The following is an 11,846-nucleotide window of genomic DNA, read 5'->3' on the forward strand; positions in this document are numbered from 1 at the left end:
ATGCAATAAGTTGTACATTTAAACTACACATACAAGTACTTTAAGCCCCAGTGGAAAGCAACAGGAAATAATGAGACCAAACAATACATTTATATCACTTTATTTACTAAACAATAAACCGCACATAAAACTGGTGATGACACAAACTTAGACCACAAAAAGAGTCAGGATAAATAAGGAGTAAAGCTTGTTATTGTTTGAAATGCAAAGATGTAAACAAAGAAAGAACACGTGGGATGAAAGACAACGCTCCAACAACTTATTAACTGATACCACCTCAGGTATCTTTCTAAGACGGTTTATCCTGGGCTTTCTTGGGATCACTCTGGCTGAGCGCAGTCCGCGTCACTGTGGACATGCCGTCGACAAACTTTGTCTTGAACAGGACGTTGGCGTTTGTAAACATGCCATCCTTTAATGACACGACCACAAACTGCGAATAAAAAAAAAAAAAAAAAAAAGGAATTTATAAGTTGTGGTAAAACTTTACAAATTCATATAAAATGCACACAAGGATCAAAAATACGTTTATTTCATGGCAGGAAGTGACTTCTGCATAATAAAGTGAATACCCTCATGCTTTAACTCACCTGAGAGTGTCTAAAATGTGTCCGCAGCATCTGTCCGATATTCTGTGTGTGAGACAAATCCAGAGCAGCATCCACCTCATCTAAGATGTAGATGGGAGCAGGTTTGAAAAGCAGCATGGCCAGGATAAGAGACAAGGCCACCAGTGATCTGAAAACACACACAAAACATATTTACATTATTGTTTAGGTACAATTTAAGTGACACTAGAGAGGTCATACTGAATGTTACTCACCTTTGACCACCACTAAGCTCAGTGAGGTTCTCCTTCCAGGTGTTACCCAAGGCCACTTTGAACTCAAGGCCCTCCAGGACACCACAGCCCTGTGGAGGAGCCAGCTTTGCTGTGGCTCCCGGCAGCAGGGTGGAGAAAATCGAGCCAAAGTCCTTGTTTACCTACAGAGAGAGTTAAAGGTCAATAAATTAATGGTAATATTTGCAGGATGCCATGAGTTCAACAACGCAGAGAGAATTAAAGATTTAAATAGATGCCACAGCTCAACAACAGCAGCAATATGTTGGTTATTTTGTTTAAATCAATTATCCTAAAGTAAGAATAAGGAATACAATCAACATCAAGCATCTGACATAGAACTTAAGCATAGGTACTTAAAAAAAAACCCCCAAAAAACAGGGAGGAGGTGTGATTCATATATCATATGGAGGCCAGAAAAGAGAAACTAATAAGCACATGTGGGACTACTCTATCATAACCATAGGCAGTATAAAAAAATAGACCTAGCTTCCAGGTCTGAAAAGTAAAGCAAACACAGGTGTTGAACCTACTTTCTTCTTAATGGCCACCAGGGGGCGAAACCTGAGGTTTCAAACAGTTTTTCCTACAGAAGCCTCCAAGAAAACGGCCATTGGATAAGTCTGTAGCTCAGTCACCAGTTTTGGATCATACTAAATAAAAGGTTAAGTACAATTTGCAAATTTTAGTCATCCTAAGTTTAAGAACAGAGGATTATCTGGCATATGCACACGTTTAATGATTTACTGTCTACTGATGTTACAGTGCAGCTAGCCTTGTGTAAATGTATGGGAAATCCTGTTTACATCGTCCCAAAGCACACATTTCCATGGTGCCCAGTGAAAGATGACAGTAAAATAAATAAGAGTGGGTGGGGTGGGGGTAGGTGCTCAGCTGCATACCTTCTGCCATGCCAAGTTAAGAGCTTCATTTTTCTTCTGGTCCAGCTCCTCAATGGTCTGCAAGATTTTTGCTTTGTCGTTCTCCACAATCCTCTTCTTCTTCATCAGGTCATTGTACTGCAGAAAGGATTGAAATGGGAATGAAGGGAATGAAAGGAAAAGATAGTAACTGGGGAATCTGAGTTAAAAATGTAGTTTTTCCCTCCTCACCCTTTCCTCTGCCTCATTCAACATGTTCATGGCCCTCTTGTTAACATTCCTCTCCAGCTTACTGGTGGTCTCCTCCAGCTTCTTCAGCCGCTGGCCGGCTTCACGCGGATTGTTGGTCTTGAAATCATAAGAAGTGTTTGCCTGACCAAACAAGTGGCGCTCTGAATTGATCCAGTCATGTTCCTCCAGCATCCGAGTCACCTGACAGATGGAAGCAAGTCATACCGGATAAGATGAAACGCGCACCAACTTTGTGGATTAAGAAAACACTGTGTTGCTACAGTGGGAGGAGTGGAGGCCAATGGATGCATGTGTGTACCTTGTCAGCAGTGTCCTGGCTGTCTTTGCGGTGTTTATTGATGTTATGTTCCAGCTCCTTGATCTTCAGCTGGACCTCATTGTTCTGTTCCCTGAGTTTATTGGCGTCTGTGTTCTTCGTCTGGCGCGTTCAGATATTTTAATTAGTCAATCAATCTTATTTTTAAATTGTTAGCAGTGAAGATATTAAGCTCTCAGTATTGACGACTGTGAAATGCTCTAAAATGTTACAGTTAAACTGAAACTGTTGCAGGTACAGATCAGCTACACGTCAAGGAGCCTCCTGGGCATGCTTTGTAACATTATTACAACTTAAAAAGTCAAGTCTAATAACACTCAAATTAACTACTCCCCCTTCTCAAGAGACTGTTTAAAAAAAAAAAAAAAAAAAAAAAAAAAAGCTATAAAGGCAAAACTGTACAAAAGCGTTTACCCTGAGCTCTTTGTCTTGTGCCATGATCACTTCCTTCTGTTTGGCGAGCTCCTCCTGGGCTTTGCGCACTGCCTCCTACATTACAACAGAAAAAAATGAGGAAAGTATTTGGACACTTAAATTTATAAACATCATTACATTAGATGGCAAAATGTATATTAATTTTTAAAAGAAAGACGGCACAAGCACATATCAAAAATAATCCACAAGAAAAGTGAACAATAATATTCACAAGGAGGACCATACAGAAAAGAAAAGATTCCACTGGGATCAATCGTAACACATTTTAAGTTCCACCCCGTTTTCCAAACAGGACCTGTTCAAACGTATTTTGCCATTTAGGGCCTTTTTAACTCATCCAAATTTATTTGTCTAAATACTTCTGGAGGACACTGTACATTCAAAATGGCCCAAATACCTTGTTTTGGGATACAGTGCAGGCCACGCTGTCTATCTGCTCCTGGATGGCCTTCATCGCCTCGTCTACAGCCTGAATCTGCTGCTCGTAGCCGGCCTGCTCCCTCTGCAGCTCCTCCAGCTCCAGGGCCACAGCATCAGCCTCCTGCAAACATGAACGAGGACCAAAAAAGGGAAAGAGTTAAAAAATAAATACGTCAAAAGATTCTGATAATTTAAAAAAAAAAACAAACAAAAAGCTAAAAACTAAAAATATACAACATGAAGGATAAGCAGAAGAAAATGGATAGATGAACAAACACATTATTAAATAGTATTCAGAGCAGTCTGTTACAACATTTCAACTACAAAAGTTCAATTGACCTGCTGCTTCTGCTTTAACTTCTTATTGAAGGCATCAGTTTTGGCCTTGGCTGTATTGAGTTTCTGCTGGGCAGCTTTCAGCTCCTTCTCCCTCTCAGCTTCAGCATTCTTCATCTTGTTCTCCAGCACCTTGTATTTCTCTTCAGCTCGCTTTTGCACCTCCTTAGTAACACGCAACGTCTCCTCACTCTCCTCTGGTTTAACAAACACGGCACATTTAAATCAAGTTAGAAAACAAAGAAGAAGAAGAAAAAAAAAAAAAGCAAACTGGGGAGTTTTTTCTGGGGATTTTAAGAATTTAGGTCTTTTAATCGTTCTGACCAATTGCCTTGCGCAGCCTCTCCAGCTCCTCTTGCTGTTGGTGGAAGGAGCTCTGCTGCACCTTGGCCTGCAGAATCTGTTCTTCCTCCACTTTCAGTTCATACTGCTGCTTCAGCTGACGGTACCTGTGAGGGGTTAAAAGAAGAAGGAAATGTACCAGGGCAGATGGGAAAAGGTGCGAGACAATGAAAGCTAGAATATGGATAAAAAATGTGAAAGTAAGTTGTGAGTTTCTGATGACACTGGTGGGATTCAAACAATCTCTAAATGACATCATCTCCAATTACAGCACATAATGCTGCAATTTCAGGTCATAAAACAGCCTCCACGGCATATTTTACAGTTGTTGGCACTAATAAATGTTTATACACACTGGCAGCTATGTTACAGTGCATTTCAGTTCAATGTTTATATACTGCTTTTAAATACTAAAGGGGGTTGGAGTGTATTAAGTCTTAAAGACAAGGCATTTAAGAGTTTTACTGTAAATATACACGTGAATCATTAAAATTTGTGCAGGGATTTTGTGTGCGTTTGCATCTGCGTACTTCTCGGCGGTTCCTTTCAGGCCGGCCAGCTGTCGTTCAGTATCCTGAAGTTGGGCCTCCTTTTCATTCAGGTTGCCCTGAACTTCCTTTACCTCCTTCAGGCTGGACAGAACTGATGCTGACTGGGAGCGGGCACCTGAGACGGAAAAAGCAGGGTGGTTTTTTTTGTGCTTTTGAGTTCAAATAAGACCATCGCTGCAGGTATAATGTTCAAAATCAACATAAAACAGTGACAACAAAATCTAATAAGTAAAATTTTTCACTCTCCTCACAAATGTTGATGCATTGATCAGCACATAACAGAGCACGTGTCCTCCTCGCTCTCACCTCCACTCAGAGTTCCCTGTGGGTCAAAGATGTCCCCACCTAGAGTGACTGTCTTGGTCATGACTTGCTTATCAAAAGCCACTTTTTTGGCATTGTCCAGGGTGTCACACACTAGTGTGGCGCCGAACACATACTCCATGGCTTTACGCACGTCAGACTCATAGCCAACCAAAGACAGAGCTGTGTGAACATTGTCCTTTCCAACCTGAATGAAGTTAAGACAGAAATAAGACACACAATTGTCAACAGTGAGTTTCAGCAAGGGGGTGGACTTTTATAACTTTTCTCCAAACAAGGATTTTAAAGCCAAACCACTCAGAAGACGACGTTCTCTCACCAAGCTCTTAGCAGCATTGATCACTTTGTCACTAAGCATCTTGGCAGAAATCTTGTTCAGGGGAATGATGGTGTACCTTCGCTGCAGCTCTCCCTTCTCCAACAACTTTTTCCCTGTCACCTAGAAAAAAGAACAAAATCAGTAACTCAGGTTATGCTGCCCCACTGGTCTGCAAATGAAATAAAAAAATAAATAAATAGCGCACCTACCTCTGTGTCAACAACAATGTTATAAAGCCGGCCTCCTGCCACGACCTCCAGTGCTGTCGAGTAGGAGATATCACTGACTGTGATCAGGTTAGCTAGAAGCCCCTTCACTTTGCTGTGGTCCCATCCTCGCTCAGGGTCCCTAAAAAAAAAAAAAAAAAACACATGTTAAACACCTGAGTTTATTACAAGTTCATTAACTGCTATTCACTCCCTCTGAAAGTGCATAAAGCCTGTCAATAGTGGGATTACCAATTAAACAAAGAAAGCACTGGTCATACAAAATATAACAACATCAAAAGCTTTAAGACAAGTTTTACAATGAATTCTGATGAGGAAATAATCAATTAACAGGGATGACTCTTGGATTAATTAAAAATTACAATTACCAAAGACTGCAGCCAATCACAGGCTACTGACAGATTATTGAAACACACATTTCTTATCATTTTTGATTTGCCAAAAAAAATTTGTTTTTCAAAAAAAAAAATTAAAAAAAGGATGTGATTGATTTGTTTGTTCATGCTCGTAAATGGAATAATGCTGGGCTTTGGACTGTGGCTCTACTAAAACAAGCTGTCTGAATCCGGCGAAAATCATAAGCGGCATTTTTACTACTTCCTTACATACTGCAGTATATTTAAAAATAACTGAGAAAAGAAATAATTAACTTCATATAAAATAAGAAAATTGTCATTTCTGACATTATACCAATACACTGACAAATAGCCAATATCAGCAGATACTCTGGTTGGGCTCTAAACAGGTACAACAAAACTAACAAAGCTAAGAACGAGGGACCTGTCAGTCAAGCAAAGCAAAGCAATACAAACGTGGTGTTTGTGGGCTTATTTGTGCTCTTGGAAACAGAGCAGGTCATGTTTTATTTGTGTGGTCATCATATTCACATTAATTTCTACACATTAGTGTAGAAACTCGCAGTGCTTCCTTTTGTTTTATACATGTAGGTGTTATCAGACAGAAGCATTATAAAAAATAGGAAAACAAAGAAATATTTAAATGTCTAACATTATACATGTAATGTGATTAGATCAAAATTCTTACTTGTAATCAAAGCGCAGGTTGGGGAACCGTGACATGAGACGCTCATAGGTCTCTTTAAGTTTAGCGACCTCTCTGGAAAGCTGCGTTCTTTTTTCCAGCAGACTTTCTTCCTTCCCGTCTGCAGGAGGACATAAAACAACCCTCCTGTTAGTACGCAGGTCTACGCAGACAAGACATCTCACATGTGAGTGCAAGTCACTGCCATTTAAATAAACAAACATATATTAGTACCTTCGTAGTTGAGCTTGGCTAGCTCGGCCTCTAGTTTCTCCCTGCTGTTTTTGACAGCTTTCAGAGTGTCTTGGTCTTTCTTGTAGCCACTGTCCATCTTTTTCACCTCTGCTTGTTTGGTCTTCAGCTCGGCCTGGGCATGCTTAAGAGTCATTTGGGCCTGAACAGAAACAAGGAAGAAAAAAAAAATCTGTTGGAAATGTGTGACAAAATATTGACCAAGGAAATAATGTTAAAAAACAAACCACAGGGAAATATGCCATTAACCTATAACCAACATTCTACATGAATTTTCATTCTTCTTCTGATTCTAAGGACATCTGTTTAAGTGCTTTCATCACCTGCTTGGCCTCTGTATCTGCCTTGCTCATGTCATTCTTGCAGGCCATCATCTGCCCAGCAAGTGTGGCTTCTTCTCCATCCTCATTGGTAGAAAGACCTGCAGACACAGCTTTAAAATGCTGCTCAGCAGCCTCGAGGGCAGCGTTGTCATTCTTTCCCTCCTCCTGTAGAGCCTGAAGCTGCTCAGTCAATTTGGAAACTTCTTTTTCCTTTACCACAAGCATTTTCTTGTCCTATGGATGAAGGAAAACAACAGTTTTAATAAATGATTCAGATGTGCAGATTGCACATCTTTTACAAGAATAGCAAGATTTATTGACCCATTACCTCCTCCATGTTCTTTACGAGCTCCTTCCTCTTCTTGGTTTCATCTTTGAGATTCTGTTTTTTTAAGTCGAGTGCACTCTGAGCTTTGGCATCCACACGCTGAACATCAGCTAGAGCCTCCTCTAGGGACTTTAATACTCCATTCACCTCCTACAGAGGAGCAGATTGATATGGATTACTTTGCTGTCATTTGATTAAAACATACACAATGTGAACCTACAGTCTGCTAATTATTTTAAAGATTTACTGCAAAACCTGATTATTACGTAACAATTAAAATTCAAAAAAAAAAAAAATCACTCTTATCCCTCTCTTGTTTTCTTTTTTCCTGGAGGATTCTCACACCTGTCAGGTGAGATTAAACAAAGAGCGATACAAGTACAGCACCTGGTCTTTTTTCTTTTGCAGCTCCTGAATCTGGGCTGTGAGCTCCTGGACTTTGCTCTCATTCTCTGCCATGCTGGCTTGCATCTTGGCGATGTTATCTTGCATCACCTTTAGATTCTCTGCTGACTTCAGCTTGGTCTCCTCTGCGCACACAAACAGCCAGGCCACATACAGCCGAGACAAGTGCTGGATCTCACGCATCAGCTTCTGGTACTCCAGGTATGATGATCGTTCCTGTGAATAGAGGAAGGTTCAGAAAAAAATATTAACATAATACAGGAAGAGCCATCACAGCTTGAACCTATTCAATTTTAATGTCAACCTACCTCCTGCAGTTTCTGCATGGTTGGAGTGATTTCCTCATCCAAAATCTGAAAGAGCAAACAAATTAAATGGCTTGCTTCTGCAACGGTTCACCGAAGAACAAGTATAGATACAGATAGTCAAAATGATTTAACGTACGGTCTGAATCTCCTTCAGCTTGGCTTCTTTCTTCTCTATGGTCTTCTGAGCACTAATCTTTTTACATTCATACATCCTGGTCCCCGCTGCCTCCTCAATCATGGCAAGTATCTGAAAGAAGAGAGGTCAATACTAGAAGACCTAAAAAGCAATGAAAATAAACATTCTGCTATTGAGATACTGGACAACACGTTTACGTCGTACCTCTGGTGGTTTCATATTCAGAACCTTGGTGATCCTCCCCTAATGTATTGAAAAGAAAAGTACAAAGAAAAAAAAATTATCTAAGAATGGAGCGACAGATCATATTCATTTACAGCAACATACACCGCTGAAGACACAAGACTGACCTGCATGATGAGGAAATGTGGGTTGTTGACATTAAGACCAACAGAGCAGAATAAGTCCTGCACCCGGGTGTTGTTGGCATTGACTCCATTGATGAGATACTTGTTCCTGCCACCAATTACCACCTTAAAGGAAAAAAAGAGGTATATATATATATATGTTTTCATACAAGGACTGAATAATAACCCTAAATCAAGTTTCTTCCTTTATTTCTCTCCCCACCTGTCTGGTGACAGTGATCTCATCATGTGTTTCAAACCCCAGAGGACTCTGGCTTTTGTTGGAGTTGTCAAAGGTAATGGACACAGTGGCCTTTGTGATTCCACCCTGTCCGTTCTTGTACACCAAATCCTGGAGGTTGGAGGCTCGCACCTGTCAGGTGAGATGAAACAAAAGGGGACACAAGTTTCACTTATAGGTGCTTCTTATTTATTTAATCCAATTCAGTTACTATAGTTTTGTAATTTTCAACAGCTTTTGTTCATATTTTATTCCTCACTTATGTTTAGTCTGAGACAGTTTCTATGTGTTTATTTTTACTTTATTTTTCCCAACTTAACACGGGGAATTTTATTTAATACAATAACAACTAAAAACAATATGTGAAGGCAATTTACTCCCAGCCATGATGAGCTCCCAGTCTCAAAGCATCAGTGTTGACAAATTTCACAAAACTAAAACTAAATACATTTCTTGTATAACGTCATTTTCTTTACATTAGTTTTGCCAGCACACAATATCGTTTTAAGTACTATAATATTCTGTTTTTTAAATCAATTTTTCTAGTTACGGACAGAAAAACACTGCCGCCATCATCAAAGGTAAACAACTGGGTAACGTAACACTGAAATTAATAGTTTTTAAGCGACCTTATAAACAATAACGCACTTACGTGGCTGAGATTTGAAATTCCCAAAAGGAAACATATCGAGTCCAAAATATTGGACTTTCCGCTGCCGTTCAGTCCCGTGATGGCGTTGAAGAGTGGGTCAAAGCCGTTAATCTCCGTCCTCTGCGCGTAGGACTTGAATCCTTCGATAATAATTGACGTGATATACATTTTTAGGCTGTCTTCTCTCCGCTGATTCCGGAGGCAAGATTTGTGACACCCAAGTGACAAACCAGCAACTTACATAGGAAGCACCAGCCACTTGTTTACAACCGACAACTGAGAAATCGCTTTTTCTCTCCTCTAACTTGAATTTTGGCGGCATGCATGCAGACATGGAGCCGAGAGTGCGTCCGTTGGGTGCCGGAAACAAAACAAAGAAAATTTGGTGATATTAAAAATACACAGACACATAATTAGCATATCATGAATAATTACATTTAAGAAATGTTAAACTCAAATCTAAAATCTATTTTTCTATAAATCTATATTATATATTTATTGCCACAAAGATTTATTTTCGTCAGGCAACTATTGAAGCGACTAAAAGTAAGACTTCTCGCTTCTACATGTCTTGGCGCCACCTGTGGATACAATGCCTAACTACAGGTGTATTAAAAAAACTGGTCCCGAGTATCCCTGGGAAGTGGGAACATACCGGATATTAATAATGAAGGGTCCTGAGAAGCTGTTATTAAGTAACAACGATGATTGATAAACTTAAAAATAGTTATAAGTACTACAGATATTTTAATAATAGCCCATATTAAGCATTTCTTTATATGAAATATTAAATAAGATGGAAAAAATATGAGGCCATTCTTCATGCCAGGAACCACAGAAATCACTGGATAATAGCTGCTCCTCCTAAAAGCTTTGTCTAGAAGTTATAAGAACTTTTTATGCAAAGACTACTTATACGCACACTGTGTTAGTATTCAATTATGCCATTATTGTAAGGGTTACAGTGCTGTGCAAAATTCTTGAGCCACCCCTAGTTTATTTGTATTTTGATTCCAAGGAGCCAGACTTTTTTGTATTTTTTAATGATCTTGATTATTAGCTCTCCAGCATTTCTGAAGGTCTTTCAAAGTTTTTATTAGGACATTGGTTGCTTTTTCACTCATTTTAAGTCCAGTCCTTGTAACTTGCCATATTCAGGGGAACATTTTGTTAAACCACTTAACACTGACCTATGAATCATTCAAACATAAAGTCTGACAGTTTGACAGGCATAAAATTATATTTTTATACCAACAAGGGGATTCCCAAAGAGTTATTAGCTGAAAACTTGGCATATCTTGCCATGGTGCATCCTTAGAAAAACTGAGGAAACTGGACAAATGGAGGACAAAAGAGGCCTAAAAAAAAAAAAAAAAACCTATCTACAGCAGATGAACAGTATCTGAAAGCATTTCCTTAAGAAAAGCAAAGACAGTCCAGCAAAGACCTGATACAGGACCTGAGAAATGCATCTGGCTCTTCAGTTGATCCATCTACTGTTCATTGAAGCCTCATCAGAAATGGTCTCAGTTTAAGGGTGGCTGTCAAAGCCATTCTTAAGGAAGGGAAACAGGAAGAAAAGGCTGAGGCATCCAAAATTGCACAAGACCTGGACTGAAAATCAGTGGCAACAGGTCTTATGGTGTGATGACTCCAAATTTGAAAATTTTGGTTCAAATCATTGTCAACATGTACAGAGGAGGTCAGCAGAGAGGTGCAATAATGAATGTCTACAGCCGTCTTTAAAACACAGTGAAGCCTCCGTCATGATTTTGGGCTGCTTTTCAGTTGGGAATTTTGTCAAAATTTCTCAGCATGACAATGATCCCAAACACACTGCCAAAGCAGTAAAAGCTGCCTGGATAGAAAAAAAACACCCAATGGAACGCTATCAGTAATGGATTGGCCTCCCCAGAGCCCGGACATCAACATTATTGAAGAAGTGTGGGATCATCTTGCAACTAAAGAAAGGCAGCAAACTTCCAAAGAAGAGTTTTGAATGTCTTTCAAGAAGCCTGGAGAACTATTCCTGAAGACTACTTTAAGAAATGGCAAGAAAGTTGCCTAAGGGAGTTCAGGCTGTGTTGAAAAATAAAGCCATTCATACCAAATGTTGACTTTCAAGCTTGCTAGAATTGTACAATCTCTGTTTTTACCTTTTGCACAGTTTCAATAAATCGGTGCACCTATTTCCCATTTTCCAAACAAAATATAAAGAAATGAGGGGTAGCTGCACGTATGTAAATGTTGCTTCTCATCATTGGAGTAATAAATCTGGTGAGGAAATACCTAATCATTTATTTATCTAGAAATGATCTGAAGTATACTGGAAATATCCACCAAATGGATTTTAAGTTTCATTAAAATTAATGAAGCTGCGCCCCTGCTCACTATGACATACATAGTTAACAGTGCAGTGCATACAAAGATAGGAATGCATTATTCCTAGCCTATGTATAAGAGGGTAAAGGGAGAAAGAGGGGCAAAGAATTTGCATTTGCTTTATTTGTTTTCTTACACTTATTTTGAAATTCACAGTAGCACACAGACTATAATATTTTCATGGATA

General features: G+C 39.4%; 1 protein-coding gene across 1 annotated transcript; it reads right to left on the minus strand.

Moving 5' to 3' along the window:
- Positions 1 to 96: 96 nt before the first annotated feature.
- smc2 (structural maintenance of chromosomes 2) lies at positions 97 to 9,604 on the minus strand. The gene is made up of 25 exons (XM_030729116.1): positions 9,278 to 9,604; positions 8,608 to 8,757; positions 8,388 to 8,510; positions 8,242 to 8,280; positions 8,038 to 8,148; positions 7,902 to 7,946; positions 7,576 to 7,809; positions 7,189 to 7,338; positions 6,861 to 7,094; positions 6,520 to 6,679; positions 6,289 to 6,406; positions 5,227 to 5,365; positions 5,018 to 5,137; positions 4,681 to 4,885; positions 4,354 to 4,489; positions 3,806 to 3,930; positions 3,485 to 3,678; positions 3,123 to 3,266; positions 2,705 to 2,779; positions 2,273 to 2,392; positions 1,954 to 2,154; positions 1,744 to 1,860; positions 824 to 984; positions 591 to 738; positions 97 to 433 (listed from the first exon to the last, which is right to left on the minus strand). Exons 1-25 carry the CDS (start codon positions 9,443 to 9,445, stop codon positions 290 to 292), a joined length of 3,561 nt encoding a protein of 1,186 aa, XP_030584976.1. The 5' UTR covers positions 9,446 to 9,604; the 3' UTR covers positions 97 to 289.
- Positions 9,605 to 11,846: the final 2,242 nt, after the last annotated feature.

This window comes from Archocentrus centrarchus, chromosome 1, assembly GCF_007364275.1.
Source record: "Archocentrus centrarchus isolate MPI-CPG fArcCen1 chromosome 1, fArcCen1, whole genome shotgun sequence".
Taxonomy (NCBI): domain Eukaryota; kingdom Metazoa; phylum Chordata; class Actinopteri; order Cichliformes; family Cichlidae; genus Archocentrus; species Archocentrus centrarchus.